The following is a 14,878-nucleotide window of genomic DNA, read 5'->3' as shown; positions in this document are numbered from 1 at the left end:
TCGACGCCCCTTTTCGACTTCACGGCGTTTTGAAGCTCGATTCCTATCCTTCTGGGTGAAGGTTTCATCAAGATCTTTCCACGAAGTACGTACCTTTCGCAATTCATTCTTCGCTTTGTAGCAGCGAGAGGCTAACATTCTAAGTGATTAGTATTGCATGTCGACTGCCGTCCGCTCATGAAGCTCTGCAGCGATCACGTCTACCGAGGTGGGAGTAGAATTGTTTTGTCAGGAATGTGTAGATTGGGTTGATCTGGCCATTCAGTGTGACGCGCCGAGCTGTCATAGCTTTTGATCCCTCCGTCTCGTGTATGGAGCGTTCTCGGCTGAGAAAGTCCTGCGCTTTGCACGAATTACATTGGCGGGGAATGCCGACAAACCACTGTGTTCCGAACTGTTTCGTCGCGGTCGCTGGGCGGCCAACCTGAGCAAGTCGACCAATGCGAATTTGCGTTGGGAGGACGCTCGCCTGCCCGTGCATGTCCTGGCGCTCTCTTTTACAAAGATGATCCCGCAATACCGGAGGTCATTTGCTGCATTGGTCGTCGGTAGCCGCTCTGTGAGGCTTCACAGCCTTCATGATCCTGTTCAATTTCATGTTGCCCGATCAGGTACGCAACAATCGTGCCGTCGCTGTAATGGGACTCAGGCTCTCTACAGGCAGACCTTCCAGTCAGGGTCTCGACATCGCTCGGAATAGGTCATACGAGCTCGTCCATATCGTGTTACGTACGGCGATCGTATTTCACATGCCGTATTCAGCACAGGGCGGCTTCATCAGGATTCACACTCCACGCACAATCACACAAAGGTATCCAATACCGGTATTCTCCACGGGTTTCGTCTGATAAAAACACCACCGCTTCACAGCATTTCATGTGCCTGCTACATCATCTGACCCTTACCGTAGACTGTACATGGCAGTCCTCGCGAATGATCGTTTGCTTTGCTGCGAGCAATCGCTCAGAACGCGGTGACCAATACTGGTCGCAGTTCGGCCGACCTACACAACTCGCGTGTAGATACGGATAAGCCTGAGTACCTGAGTGCTGAGCGCTGAGTACTTGGAGGTCACTGGTGGCAGACTCTAATCACGTTCAACTGGCCTCGTAACGGGAACTTCAAGTTCAATTTGAAGGGTGTCAAATGCCTTGCTCGAGCACAGCCGCTCGCTCTACAGGACTGCCATGATAAACACTTGTCGGCTCTTATGGTCTGCAACGGCGACTACAAGAATTATTCAGAGCGACCTGACCCTCAGTCCTTTTGCGTGGTTGACCGACCGCGTCGCGGTACGCTTGGGCGGCATCGCGGGAATGCACATGATCGAGGCGCGTCGCGCGGTGGCGTCGTCACGGCCGTGCCACTGGCGGTGGCTAAGGGTGGCTAGCGGCGCGAGTGTCGATCTTGGCCTATTGTCCTTTGTCTTCACCTTCATCATCATCTCTCCACCCTGATCAAAGCCCTTCGAGCTCTATCCCCAGTACAGAGATACGGTCCGCTCGCACCTGCAGCTACCTGGCTACTCGATTCATCGATACTTGGGCTTCGCGATGCAGACGCGATTCATGGCCTCACGGAGACCGATTGGCATCAAGACGCGCTCGACCAAGCCGCGTCGGGCGCCCCTTGCCACCAAGAGCAGGTCTCGGGCGCGCCCCCCGCGCAAGACCACGTCTACTGTAACTCATGAACAAGGTGATTGAGGCTCTCACGGTCATTGCACTCCGGTTTGATAGCGCTCTACAGAAGAACCGGATGAGACGGAGACGGAGGCTGAAGAACCACCCCTTCCTCCGTCTAAGAGGCGGAAGATCGCTGGTGCCACTCCTCCCAAGGCACGGCCTGCAGTCGATGCAGAAGGGACTTCTGCGCCTGCGGCCTCGTCAACCGGCCCTCGGAGATCATCGCGACAATCTGGCACACAGGACACTGCCCAGGTTGACGCAGACAGCGACGATCTCCCTGCCGAACCCGTCAAAGAGCAATCGAAACGCATCACGCGCCGCGTCGTTACTGCCCTTCCCGACCCAGATGACGGTCGTGCCGTACAACAAGATAAGGATGTACAGAAGACTCTGAAGCGGGACAGGCAGGCGTTCGAGAGGGAGGCAAGTAGGCGCGAGAAGGCCGTGCAGAAGAGGGAACAGGGAGTCGAACGCTCGGCTGCACAGTACCAGGAGAAGATCGCTGCTCTCGAGCAAAGGGAACGGGCTTGTGACAAACGTGAAGCTCAATGTCAAACTCGGGAGAATCAACTCAACAAGCGGACCGCGGAACTGCAGAAGAGGGAGCAAGAGGTTGCCGACAGAGCTCTCGTCATAAAGATGGGTCGGACTGAGGAGGTCCTGGCCGAGCTCGAGGCGAAGTGGCAATGCGCGTTGTAAGTCGTCTTAGAATTCATCTAGGAGTGATTGCTTAAAGCGACACAGATGTTGCGATGTTATGTGCGTATTTTGTGGTCCAGTGATACAGCTTGCCCGCAGCTGACAGGTCGTACAGGGCTTGTCCGTATAGCTTGAATCTCACGAGCTGTGGCCACTCTTACTGCGCGCAATGCCTCCTCAAGTGGTTCTTCACGAATCTCTGCAATGCTTGCGGAGGTTGGTGCCAGCCGTTGGATTGTCCGTTGTGTCGAGCCACCTTGCCCACGGTCCCCATTCCCGTACCACGTGACATGACCAGCTTACCTTTTACACCGGCTCGAGCGGCGAGCGACAGAATCATCGAACTCATCGATAGCTTGCGTGGTCCTCTGCAGTCGAGCCCATCCAAGGCTGGCAGCAGTAAAGGTAAAGGCAAGGGCAAGAAGAAGCAAACGAACTCCGAAGCAGGTCCATCAACCGGCTGGGAGAACGGTGGCACACTTCTAGCTGAGTGGCAAATCCGCGACAGGTGCGTATGCAGGCATTGTTCATCTCATCACTAATGTGAACATATCTTGTATGAACCTCCTCCGCCCGCCGATCATGTCGTGCCTCTCAAACTGTCCGGTAGTCGAGGGCGCACCGAGATGCGCAACCTGATTGCTCGCTGGCCGCAATTAACGCCCGACCCACTCAGAGACATGAGGGCCCGTATTTGCTCCTTCACTTAATCTGGTCTGGCATTGGTGTAGAGCGGCTTCCTTATATCTTTCGCATTCTTTTTGTGGTTTTGATCCAGCATGCATGTCTTCTCTCACTTCCCGGAAGGTCGGACCACATAGTTGAACGTTCAGCTACGAGTCGACGGTGGGATGTATACCTAAAGATTAGATTACAGCGGTGGTGCCATATGGTCATTCCAACGGTGTACAGGTTAATGACATTACCGACAACAAGCATCGTCTTCGCAAAGACGTCATTTATGAACCTTACAAATAGAAGCATCGCTCCTTGAGCCCGCGCATTCCAAGGATATCCTGGCGAAACCACGCAAGTAAATGAGCTCTGCCTTACATCATGCTTGATGAGAGCACCTACCCAATCTACAGCTGTGATCCAGAGGTCAGATACCGTGTCCATCTTGCCGAGAACAGCGGCACCCTTCCATGCAAGCACCCTCGGGTCGACGTCCTTGGGCGGAGGGATAATCTGCACCTTCTCCATATTGGGTACGAGTGGCGTGGCAATGGCCTGCAATCTGCGAACATGCCCACATGAGCCCCGGGATCCGTATCACAGAAGACTGCTTACCTGCTCTCCAATGCATGTGCCATGCCTGGGACGAGGGCCGTCCCGCCGATCACCAAGACGGCCTGCAGATATTTGCGGATCTTCTCATCTCCGCCCGCAGCCCGTGCGCTATTGAATATGGCGACGTCCAGCGGGAGCTTGCTCGCTTCGAAACACACGTCGATGGTGTACCCCCCAGGATAGATGTGTGGCTGCTGCGGAGGAAGCAGCTGCGTCATCTGGTCAGCTGGCAAGGCGGAAGGTGCCGCCCTGTCTTCCATGGCATCGACGTCGATGATTTCCACGGGGGCGCCCGGGATGTCCGTTGCGGGTGCAGTCGAACCCGCGGGTGTCGGCAGGGTCGTAGTCGGGCTCTCCTCTTTCATCGCGACATCGCCCGATCCAGCTGCTGAAGGGGTCACTGACTCCGAGGCATCTTCCGTCTTGGTGGCTGGGGCCGTCAGGGACTCCACGGTGTTCACAGATGTCTGCGGCGGAGCACTTTCGCCTGCTGGCTGGGGCGCAACCACAAAGGCAGGTTGTTGACCAAGTCCCGGTGTCTGAGACCCAGATTGAGGGAGACCCTGAACCTGTTCAAAGACGATTGGGTGCGGCATTGCTGCCGGGAGGAGGTGCTGCGTCGAGATGACCATAGCTTGTGTCTGGTGACACAATGACGTTCAGCAGAGCCGAATATCATGAAAATCAACACTTACAAAGTATTCTAACGGCTGTTCGACAATATCTTCCGTGACGTCGGGGTGGGCGATTGGGCGCATGCCCGCTCGTTTTTGGTCAAATTCAATTACACGAGGCTCAAATAAACACTGCGCAAGGTTCGATCAGTCAAGAATCGTCCCAGGGCAGATGAATACAAACCATTGGTGCAAGAATAATCTCGTCGTACGCCCGGAGGCCATACTTCTGGGTCGGCTGACCTGGCCGACGGACCACGAAATCATACAGGTTCAGAGCGACGTCGCCCTTTCGACGCCCCAAGGTTCAGTCAAAAGTGATCCTGTGGATGAACGTTGTTACGGCGTACCTCCGCAAGTGTGCAAAGGCGTGCTTTGAGGTCTTCGATCACGTTCCAATCGTAAGAGCGGACTAGACTCAAGTCCTTATACGGGAAGCTGATCCTCTGCAATAGTACGTGCAGAAACTCAGTTATGTCGTCTCCCCCCATGTTCAGCAGCATCCTGTGAGAGCCTGAGTATGTCGGAAACCACGCGACAATTGTCCTTTACCTAGTATCTCCAAGGACGGCTCCATCATCCACGCAAGCAATGCTGGTCTTCGTGGCACCCATGTCGACGACACATGCGTTAGATATGCCAGCGCCGTACGTGGCCGCAAGCGATTCCTAGAAAAGGCAGTCAACCCTCGACTGTCCGTCATACGTGAGACATCGACCCACTTACTTGCTGCACGCAGAGTTGCTTGAATCCCATGGTCATGAGAAGCAATCTGACCATATCCTCCACGTAGAATCTATCATAGAAATCTGGGATCACTAGGATCACGGAATAGTCCTATGCAGATGTCAGCAGACATCGAGTTTGAGAACACGCGACTGACTTCGTATGACTTCGGGTCAATGTCCAGTCGATCCTGCAGGGTGCTTCGTATGATAGTCTCTAGATCGCTCAAGATCATGGCATTGGAAGGATAGTCTCGGGTGTTGAATTTGCCACTGTAGAATGGCCACCTGACGACATAGTCTTGGGCGAAGGGATCTGCAATTTGAAGAGCCTGCCAGGCGACATGGCCGACTGAGCTCGAAGGTCATAGTATAAATTGATGGCCATACCTGTTCTCCAACGAGATACTGATCCATATTATCCCGGATCCAGTCGACACGAAACGGGTCGTTTGCTTCAGCTATCGTTTCTGGGACGAATTGCTCATTGAACGTTGACGCGATATTCGCTGCATTGGGAGTGACGCGTAGTTTATAGAAGCGCATACGATCGCGGAGCGAGATTGTGATGGCAGCGACCTTCATGTCAAACTGCGGAACGCGACGAGTTCAACTTGGTGCTATATACCATGAAGCGAATCCACACACCGGATCGTCTGAGTCAAGGTGGACGGCATATTCGTCACCATTGGGCGATGCCACTGGCTTTTCGCGCTTGTTATCGTTCCTCGGCCTTGAGATGCCTTCGACGTAACGGGGTCGTGGCACGGGATGGTTGTGCTTCCTGGCAATAACATTCGGTATGGAGACAGGGGTGACATCGGACGCCCTCCCGATGCGCAGAACGCGGGAACCAGGATGTACGACAATCACCTTGGAGCCGCGTCGAGCCTGAAATAATAGTTACGACCCTGTCACGAGAGGGTCACATAGACTGTCCTACCTCTCCAATCGACGGACCAGGTTCTTCTTGTACTATTTTATTCCGACCGGCGGCGGTTGCACGGACAGCATTGCGATACCAGTGGGTTTGTGTATCTGACCTCAGATAGGTTGAACCCATGTGCTTGGGATTTGGTCTGAAATTCACCACACCGCCGTGCTCAATTTAATGCGATGTATTCATCATCAAAGAACCAACTAACGGTAGGGGGACATGGAAGGTAGTAAAGCGCATAGCGTTTTCATCGCGCTTCGCATTGGGAATACCGCGCGGCATGTTGAAGCTACTTGAGAGGTGAAGGATGTAGGACAGTCACGGTGCTCAAGTGAAGTCGCGGATGCTATTGGTTGCAGAGTGAGTAGCCTGGTCGCCGATGATTGTATGAGCGCCTGATGATAACCCACCGACGACTTCTGCAGCGGACGCACGGATGTGTCGTCCAGTTGTTGCCGAGAACCGTGGAGGAACCCAAGTTGTTCAACGTCGGGGTTTGGACCAAGTGGCTGAAGCGCTCGCGAACTCGGTGAGCTGACGCTTGAGCGCTTGAGCTTGAGCGCTTGTGGGTCGCTTCCCCGTCGTCAGTTCCGCGGGGGAAAGTATCCTATTTCGGACCGGTCAGTCGGCAGCCCCCAGAAGTCGGCGAGTTGCCTTACCAGGCGGGGGTTGCCGGATTGGGTCACTGAAGCGCTCGTCTCGCCACAATTCCGAGCCTTTTCAGGCAGGTGCCGACTTCTGGGGGCTGCCGACTGACCGGTCCGAAATAGTATACTCAAGCCTATCTGGAAAATGCAATGTTACTACATAGTCCTATGTAGTGTCTGTAGGGCACGGGAGGGCAAAAGGAAGGGTACATTTTACATAGAGCTGGATAGAATGTCCTTGTCTACATAGAGCCTGTAGTGTAGGGCCCATAGGGCACCGTAGCAGAGACACAGAAGCCGCCGATGTTCCAGCCCGAGATCAGCTTATTTAATTCTCACGCTTTGCCAGTGCTCGCAGCTCACGGATCCGTACGAATCATACAATTCAACAAAAATGGAATGTTATTTGCAACGCGACGACAGTGAGAAGACACCAACAGTGCAATTCGATGTATATACAAAGGGGATAGATATCGGCACTGATGTACCTACATACATGTTACAACACGTGTACACAGTACCATATCCTTACCCATGACGGCACATACACGGTATGCGGGGGGTGCGAGGGCCATCCAGGGTGATCAAGTGTGGCCGAGCAGAGAAGACATGTGAGAGCGCGGGCAAAAAGGCGCAGGCGAGAAGGCGTGAGCAAGAGCGCGTGGGCGAGAGGGACGGCGGGCGCGCGGGCGAGACAGCACGCAGACGAGACGGCCAGCCCCGGCGCTCCGCAGCGCAGATATTCGGACATGGGATTCATAGCATTCGAGATCGTCGATCGTTGTATTGATGGGATTCATGATCGTACAATGGACTTCATACATGCTACTACACTCGAGCCACAAAGCCAAGTCTTCCTTCACCATCTTGCGCTGCCCCTACATAAGATGTCGCGGCGTCCGCGACGTCGGCGAGCTGCCACGCGCTCGGACACACGCTGAGCGGCGCGCAGAACCGCCAACTTCAGTCGGAGCGCGATGTCGTTGGGAAGGCGGTCGACAATCGCCAAGCGGTCTTCGGGAGACCAGAACGACAACGTGCATGTCGAATCCTCAGTGGACTCGTCTCTCACCGCTGTGGCACCATAGGAGGCGAAGATAGTATTGATGGTCGTGGTGAATCGCGCCCAGCCTTCATGCGGAAACATCTTTGGTCCCCAGGTTATGGATGTCAGCCACTGCATGCGTAGCTGTCAGATCATCATATGCTAGCAAGGTTGATGCCGCATACCATGAAGTTCGCCTCCTTTTCCCAGTCCTTGATGGACTGGGAGCGCGCGGCGCATTGGAGAAACGCGTCGAAGTCTTCGCGGCAATATGCGAGCACACGACATTCCATCGGGTCGCACAAGGTACCATCCTGGAAAAGACAGTTGGACAGGGCTTGAGGCTCAGCCCGCATTATCAACGCGATAATAAACCCCTGCAGTTGGCTGAGGTGGGGGACAGCCAAAGACATCTGAGGGTCTGGTCAGTATGAAGACGCCTCATTGTCATTCCACGAACCTTCTTCGTTTCGTACGTAAATTCTTCCTGGGACTGCGCTATTATACAGAAGAAAATCATGGGTCCCGGCGCCTGCGGGGTATAGGTTGCATGCTGATGGACGGTCTTGTCGTTCATGTAGAACATCAAGTCAGGCACCTCAACAAAACTCTTGGGGACAATGTCCAGAGTTGAACCGACAGAATTAGGCTCTGCCTCGCGCAGGATGTTCGCCACACGGTCAACTATGGGTCGCGTCAGATCGGCTTGCGAGGTCGGCGCGATAGCGACCACTTTGCCCAAACTACGCCAGAAATCGATCCTATGCCGAGTCACTTGTAGGTTTCGCACCAATAGTTGAATCTCTTGGACTCACCTCACGTCCTGTATGAAAGCGACACAACGCTCGAACTCCGACTCAGCCTCGTCTACAGGGAGTTCCAGTATCTCCTGGATCTTCTTCTGCAGCATCCGGTACTGAGCTTCGTTGACGTTGACGATGTTCTACAATAAGAAAATATGTATTGAAAGAAGATATAAATTGTTACGGAGGGGCGTACCTTGGCAACAAAGCCGGTGCAGTCAGCTTGCTCCCATTCCTTCTGTAGCAAATAGATTTGCATTAGGTATGCGCGGAGGTGCGCGTCGGCGTCCGTTACAAGGCCTACGGCCTCCAACACGTCCTCGAATTGCCACGCTTTGTGGTGGACAACCGCTTTGCGAGACTCGAGGTCAGGGAGGAAGCGCTGAGGGTTTCCCGAGCCAAGGAGGAGGGATTGTGGCAAGCTGAACGAATTGTGTTCATTGAAGGAGTTGCCCGGAGAGTATAGACGGACATTGGGGGGCAGATGAGGGTCGGGGGGGTTCCCGGACGAGTATCGTTGGAGTCCGAGTCGGAACCAGGTACACTATCCTCAGGTCCATGAGATCCCTCGGACCCATGAGATCTGCTGTCGGAGTCAGAGTCAGAGATGAGAGAGTTTGCCATGACGGTATAGCTGTCAGGGTAGTCAGACATGGGGGTCCCTGAAGGATGATGATGATGATGAACTCCGCATTTATTAACCGCAACAAGCAAACAACGTGCTAAGACGCGGCGGACGCCGGCCTGTACATGTGCGGGCGTTTAAACGCGCCGCCCAGACCTGCGTCCCGTTCGAGGGTAGTGTAGTAGTGTGTATGCGTGAGGTGTATATAGTAATGGTTAGGCAATCCAGACAGGTTCTGAGTCAGTATCTAAAGATGTGGTCTGAGGTCGGGACGTAGCGCACATGGTAATAAATAGAGAATAAAGAAGAAAAGCATACTCGATGGTCCATACTCGGCTCTCCGTCGTCTTTCTCCTAGGGTCGCAAGCCGGGATTGCCTCCCTAGTGCACGAGGTGTCGGTGTTTGGTGTGTGGGGGTGGGGACGGTACGTCGCCGTGCAGCTAGTACCGTTTAGTCTTCCTCGTCCTGGTTCTCCGCTTCTCTTCCTCGGTCCTGGTCCTCCTCGCCGCTCGGGTCTCCGTCGCCTTCGTCCTCCGGGTCTTCTTCTCTCGCTTCCTGATCCTCCTGTTCTTCATCCCATCCACCTGGCGGCTCTCCCGTCTTCGTGAACGCCTTGCTCCTCTGAAGGAACTTCGCGAGGGCTTCTATGCCATCCTCGGTGCCGAGGATGGTTGGTAAGTCGATGGTCGTGCTCGCGGCACGCAGGGGGCGCCGGAACTTCTCGTATCTTGGGCAGTCTTGTAAGACGTGGCGGCGTGACTGGAATGGGTTGCCGCATGGGCAGTCGATGGACTCTGTGGGTACGAAGGACTTGTAGTACTCGCCTGTGAAGCAATGCCCTGTTCTGCACTGTACAACTCGGCCGAGTACCTCTCGCGGTAGGCTTAGAAAGGGTTTTCTTGGTTTCGTCTGTGGGGGTAGTCGGTTTGCCGTCGCGAAGCGACCTGTAGGGTATGTTTTCTTCCACTCAGCGATCCACGCGTTCGTCGCTCGTTCCTTCGCACGGCGTAACGCGTTTGCCCGCGTTGCGTGTTGGTTGACTGCGTTGCGCTCCGTGGCGTCCTTCGCCAGTTTGTCTGCTCGTTCGTTGCCTATTATGCCTTTGTGGCCCGGTGTCCACGCCACCGTGATTCTGTGCTCGGGGTCTGCCTCCAGGAAGCGGATGGCGAAATTTCGGAAGATGCGGGATTGCCCCTGTGAGGGGCCCGGTTTCGCTTCGAAGATGGCTGAGATTGCGGCCGTGTTGTCGGCGTAGAAGTGGAGATGTCGGACGAGGCTCGCCTCGGGTTTCTTCAGGTACTCCTCGACTTCGCGAGCTGCCCATGCTATGCCGACCATCTCTGCGTCGTAGACCTCTGCCTGTCTGCTCATGCCTATGCTCCTTCCCCATAGGATCTTGTTCCTCTGAGTGACAACGAAGCCTGCGCCGACTCGTCGTTGCCCGTTTTCTGTGAGTAGTGAACCATCTGAATATATCATGATGTTCTCGTGCGATAACTTGAGTTTACTTAGCTTTCCATTGTGTGCCTTAGCTGCCTCGTCCTTCGTCACGCCCTTGGCCGCCGGTGTGATCACCAGGCGACCTCCGAAGCTGGCCGGAGTCTTCTTCCATGGGGGGACGGCAAGCGGCTCTATGCGCTCGTCGTAGGGGTCCGATCGCTTCGCTAGAGTGCAGAGTCGGGTGGTGGCGGGGGCGTCTTTCGACGGGCTGTTACTTTGCGGTGGGTCGGGCGTGGAGGTGGTGGTGTCGACGTCGGGAGGAGGGACCATCCCTCTGGTAGGCGTTGGAGTATCGGGCTATGGGGGCTGAGCTTGTTTAGGCGGATGGCTGCGCGGTCTTTGGTGAGCTCTAGGTGGTGGCGAATGGGTAGTATCGCGGCCTCGATCTCTAATGCTACGATCTGCGTCGTTTTGAAGGCGGCGCACATCAGTCGGAGTGCTCTCCTCTGCACCTTTTCGAGGGTGCGCTCGTGTGCTTTCTTGCCTCTCCACCAGGCCGGGCATGCGTACGTCAGTATCGGACGCACACATGCCGTGTACAGCGTCCTCAGGTGGGTTTGTGAGAGTCCTCGTACCGTGTTGGCCAACATTCCGAGGCCGTTGACGGTTTTCTCCGCTCGTCCTGCCATCTGTTTGACGTGGTGGTCGAAGTTCAGCCGGCGGTCCAGATGGACTCCGAGCCACTTCGTGGTATGTGTCGCGCTGATGGTGGTGAACGTGCCATTTGCTCCTGGGAGGATTATCGATGGTGAGTCGTTCGGCTTGCGTCGCTTCAGCGAGTAATGCATGAGCTCGCGTTTGACGAGGTCAGGCGATAGCCCGACACTCGTTAGCCAGGCCTCTACGTCGCCGTACGCTAGGGTGAGTATGCGGATGTTCGTGTCGAGGGACTCCGATGATACGTAGATTTTCCCGTCGTCAATGAACATTATTAGGCTGGTGGCGGAGGGATTGTCGGGGAGCTTGAGCTTGGCGATCATTGCTGCGATGTGGATGCGGGCTCTTTCTTCGAATAGTTCCAGGAGTTCGGCAGCGTATAAGATCGAGAGGATGGGGGAAATGGGTGAGCCTTGTGGGATGCCGTTCACCACTGGCTTCATCTCCCCGCGTATCCCGTCTAGGCAGATAGCTGCTTCGCGGTCCGATAGGAATGTCGCCGTCCATCGGACGAGTTGGAGTGGGATGTGTTTCGCACGCATGACGTTCAGGAGGCGTTTGTGGTTGACGAAGTCAAAGAATCCCTTTATATCGAAGGTGAGGGCTGACGTGACTTTTCCGTGGTTGTGGGCTGCCTCAACGTCGTGTACGAACGTGAGGATGGCGTCGTCCGTAGAGCTTGCGGGGCGACCCCCGAACTGGTTTGCTGGTACTAGATTGTGTGTCGACACTAGGTATGCCAGGCGGTTTGCGACGATACGCTCGAGTGTCTTCCCTAGACACTCGAGTAGTTGAATCAATCGGTAGGCCCGCGGGTTGCTGTAGTCCGGCTTTCCGGGCTTCGGTAATGCGATGGCAATGGCCTTTCGCCATGCTCGGGGGTGGTAACCTGACTGTAGGCAGTGGTGCATCAGTGCGTGGATTGTGTCTGGGGCCTCCTTCCAGGCCCATCGTATGACGCGAAACTGGCATTGTGATAGCCCTGGGGCCTTGTCTGCCCCTTGTTCAAATATGGAACATCTCACCTCGTCTTTGGTCACTTCTTCATCTGCGAAGTCCTCTGCGTTCGGCGTCTCGAGGTCGTTGTCAGGGACCCCTTCGAGCGGCGGTGGCGGTTGGAACAGTTCGTCCCGCAACGCGTCGCACTTCTCCTTATGCGCGACCGCTGGCTGTTGGCCCGGTCCTCTCGAGATGGCCGGTGACTGGTAGGATCTAACCCCTTTGCCCCACTTCGTGAATCCCCATATGTCGGCTGATGTTGCCGTTTCCAGGGTCTCCGTGATCCATGTCTGGCGCGCCTTCTTGTATAGTCTCTTGAAGTAGTTGCGAGACTTCTTGATCAGCACGTTCGTCGCTGTTGCCTGGGGTCCCCATCGCTGGGCATGCGCGAGGCTCTGCGATCGCAGGTTTGCGATCCGCTTCGCTGCGCTGTGTAGCTCCGCGTTCCACCACGGGCGTGCTTTGTCGCTCGGTTTCCTGACCTTGGCAGCCTTGGCGTTGGCCTCCTGCATGGCAGCTGTGAGGGCGTTAGCAGCCGCGTCCACCTGATCTGGTGTGAGGATCGACTGCTTGTCCTGTAGCATACCTAGCGCCTGGGCGTGGTCCTGCAACGCTGCCCTGAACGCTTCTCCCCACTCTTTTGTGTCCGTGTCCTTGAAGTTATACTTCTCTCCCGCTAGGTTCTCAATTTCGACTGCCCCGTGGTCGATCTCCCACCTCAGCGCGAAGTGGTCCGATCCGTACGAGGCCTCCTGGTCCACGCGCCAGTTTTTTGCTGAATCCAGTTCCGTCGCCTTCGGGTTGGTGAACGTCAGGTCGAGCGTTGACCAGGTTTTGTGGGCATGCGAGAAGAACGTTGGTTCACCCTTCTCGTTCTTCATGGTGTAGCCCCGTTCTGTGAGCCAGTCCACCGTCTGTTCCGCGCGCTCCGTCGCTCGGTCTGAGGTGCGCGACCAGAGTGGGTGGTGGAGGTTCCAGTCGCCTGAGATGACGACGGGGGCTAGTGCTGGGATGTTGAGTTGCTGGAGTCGCTGCGCCGCTGACCTTGACTTCTGCTTCTTGTCATCGTTGTACATGTTGATGACGATGGTTGGGGGATGCGGCGCCTGGGCAATCTCGAGCACCTGCAGATCGAGGTCATTAGCAATGTCTGAACGAAGGGTGACCGAAAAGTCCCCTCGCCGGCGCGTGTACGCCATGGCTCTGGGACGCTTTCCCTGTGGTACTGCCGATACTGGTAGTATCGGGGTCCAGCCTGCAGCCGCCTCTGATACTGGACCCTTCGTGTTGTTGCCTATGTTGCCCCACCAGGGTTCGGTGATGAGGATTATGTCGGCTGAGTCTTCGTCTGTTGCGGCATTCAGCAGCGCGTGGATCACCGGGTTCTGGGTGTTGGCGTTGAGTTGGAGGACACGTATTGGTTTGGTTGTATCCATCATACTGAGGACGCTGCCAGGTTCTCTTCTTGTTCTTGCTCTTGGTTGCGGGTCCTCGCCAGGCTCTGGCTCGTCGAGAGCCTGCTTTCGATGTAGGCCACTGCTGCTGAGAAATCACTGTCAGATACGATCAACGCGGCTTGGCAAAACGGTTCGTCAAACTCGGGGAATCGCTTTATCAGCGACTCCAGGTCGTCCTTGGCCTTCACTTGGTTGAGGGTCTCAAAGCGGTTCTTGGTCCGTGCATCTTCCTTGCGTTGCGCCTGGCTGGGTGTTGCTCCCTTGTTCGTGTTTGTTGTCCCCTTTGGGCCTCGTGCCTCTATCCACCCTGGGCCTGCGGAGCTGGTCTTCGCGCCCTCTGGCACGCGCGATGGCTTGGACTTCGTGTTACCTGCTGCCCTGGACCGGCTTGCGCACTCTCGCCAGTTTGCCGAGTGCGGGCCGTTGCAGTTGGCGCATTTGAAGTCATGCTTGCATTCCTCCATGTTAGTGTCCCCGTCTGGTTTTGCACTCTCACACTCCTTGCAGACGTGGTTTCCCTCGTTGTGCTCTGTCTCACCGCATATCCGACACTTCTCCATTCCGTGGCAGCGCGAGCGTGTGTGGCCGAAGTCCCAGCATCTCCCGCACTGTAGCACAGGGGGTTTGTCAGCATATCGTTGAACGTCTGCGAACTGGCCTGCTATGGCCATGTTCTTTACTCGGTTCACCAGGTGGTCGGCATCTGCTTGAGTCTTGAGGGCGAGGACGACGGACGAGAAGCTTCGGGTCAGTAAGTCTCCCCTGTGTCTCATCCAGCGCGGGAGGTCCCATACTGCCATCTTGGCGTAGTCCGGGTTGAGGCTCCGGAGTTCCGCCTCTACCTCCTCCGGAGTCGCAATATCTCCTGTCCTATCATTGCGCGTACGAACCCCGTTTAGCTGAACCTTGAACCACTTCTCGTCCGCCCGTATCCGTGTTTCTCGGTTGCCCGCGAAGTAATCTACAAATCTTGGCGCGAAGGGAGCGAGCTCCCCTGCCGACTGGTCAGACCGCGTGAAGATGATGCAATTGTTGTGGGCGTTGAACTTCACGTTCACCACCCACAGGTGCTTGCTCTCGTCGCTCCCCCTGAGCACCTCGTTGATGTACTTGACTATCTCAACCTCGCTT

At 55.6% G+C, this 14,878-nt stretch overlaps 3 protein-coding genes across 3 annotated transcripts; 1 reads left to right on the top strand and 2 right to left on the bottom strand.

Annotated features, from left to right (window-relative positions):
- The first annotated feature begins 1,416 nt into the window (after nucleotides 1-1,416).
- On the top strand, nucleotides 1,417-3,268 carry B0H18DRAFT_1004613 (uncharacterized protein). Its single transcript, XM_048028500.1, has 5 exons — nucleotides 1,417-1,698; nucleotides 1,750-2,383; nucleotides 2,433-2,447; nucleotides 2,503-2,895; nucleotides 2,998-3,268. Exons 1-5 carry the CDS (start codon nucleotides 1,554-1,556, stop codon nucleotides 3,095-3,097), a joined length of 1,287 nt encoding a protein of 428 aa, XP_047893972.1. The 5' UTR covers nucleotides 1,417-1,553; the 3' UTR covers nucleotides 3,098-3,268.
- B0H18DRAFT_1004610 (actin-like ATPase domain-containing protein) lies at nucleotides 3,269-6,517 on the bottom strand. Its single transcript, XM_048028499.1, has 14 exons — nucleotides 6,424-6,517; nucleotides 6,222-6,359; nucleotides 6,020-6,155; nucleotides 5,725-5,967; nucleotides 5,467-5,667; nucleotides 5,235-5,408; nucleotides 5,078-5,188; nucleotides 4,904-5,019; nucleotides 4,702-4,855; nucleotides 4,536-4,640; nucleotides 4,373-4,483; nucleotides 3,678-4,318; nucleotides 3,465-3,624; nucleotides 3,269-3,403 (listed from the first exon to the last, which is right to left on the bottom strand). The coding sequence occupies exons 2-14, from the start codon at nucleotides 6,293-6,295 to the stop codon at nucleotides 3,356-3,358; spliced, it is 2,274 nt and encodes a 757-aa protein (XP_047893971.1). The 5' UTR covers nucleotides 6,296-6,359; nucleotides 6,424-6,517; the 3' UTR covers nucleotides 3,269-3,355.
- A 905-nt stretch (nucleotides 6,518-7,422) lies between these two features.
- On the bottom strand, nucleotides 7,423-9,195 carry B0H18DRAFT_1004609 (uncharacterized protein). The gene is made up of 6 exons (XM_048028498.1): nucleotides 9,136-9,195; nucleotides 8,705-9,052; nucleotides 8,521-8,648; nucleotides 8,166-8,466; nucleotides 7,891-8,118; nucleotides 7,423-7,837 (listed from the first exon to the last, which is right to left on the bottom strand). The coding sequence occupies exons 1-6, from the start codon at nucleotides 9,160-9,162 to the stop codon at nucleotides 7,520-7,522; spliced, it is 1,350 nt and encodes a 449-aa protein (XP_047893970.1). The 5' UTR covers nucleotides 9,163-9,195; the 3' UTR covers nucleotides 7,423-7,519.
- Nucleotides 9,196-14,878: the final 5,683 nt, after the last annotated feature.

The sequence above is a fragment of the Fomitopsis serialis genome, assembly GCF_022376445.1.
Source record: "Fomitopsis serialis strain Sig1Antser10 chromosome Unknown B0H18scaffold_29, whole genome shotgun sequence".
In the NCBI taxonomy this organism is placed as follows: Eukaryota; Fungi; Basidiomycota; class Agaricomycetes; order Polyporales; family Fomitopsidaceae; genus Fomitopsis; species Fomitopsis serialis.
Note: the sequence above shows the minus strand (reverse complement) of the source record. Positions and strands in the feature narration are given on the sequence as shown.

Bases quoted from the DNA above. Each gene is read 5' to 3' on its own strand.
- B0H18DRAFT_1004610 (XM_048028499.1), bottom strand. From the start codon at position 6,295: ATGCCGCGCGGTATTCCCAATGCGAAGCGCGATGAAAACGCTATGCGC. The intron at 5,020-5,077 runs GTAAGTGGGTCG...TGCCTTTTCTAG, and splicing joins AGCAACTCTGCGTGCAGCAA to GAATCGCTTGCGGCCACGTA. The intron at 4,641-4,701 runs GTACGCCGTAAC...GGGCGTCGAAAG, and splicing joins GCCTTTGCACACTTGCGGAG to GGCGACGTCGCTCTGAACCT.
- B0H18DRAFT_1004613 (XM_048028500.1), top strand. From the start codon at position 1,554: ATGCAGACGCGATTCATGGCCTCACGGAGACCGATTGGCATCAAGACG. The intron at 1,699-1,749 runs GTGATTGAGGCT...AGCGCTCTACAG, and splicing joins TACTGTAACTCATGAACAAG to AAGAACCGGATGAGACGGAG. The intron at 2,896-2,997 runs GTGCGTATGCAG...ACTGTCCGGTAG, and splicing joins GAGTGGCAAATCCGCGACAG to TCGAGGGCGCACCGAGATGC.
- B0H18DRAFT_1004609 (XM_048028498.1), bottom strand. From the start codon at position 9,162: ATGTCTGACTACCCTGACAGCTATACC. The intron at 8,649-8,704 runs GTACGCCCCTCC...TTCTTATTGTAG, and splicing joins GCACCGGCTTTGTTGCCAAG to AACATCGTCAACGTCAACGA. The intron at 8,119-8,165 runs GTTCGTGGAATG...CCAGACCCTCAG, and splicing joins TTACGTACGAAACGAAGAAG to ATGTCTTTGGCTGTCCCCCA.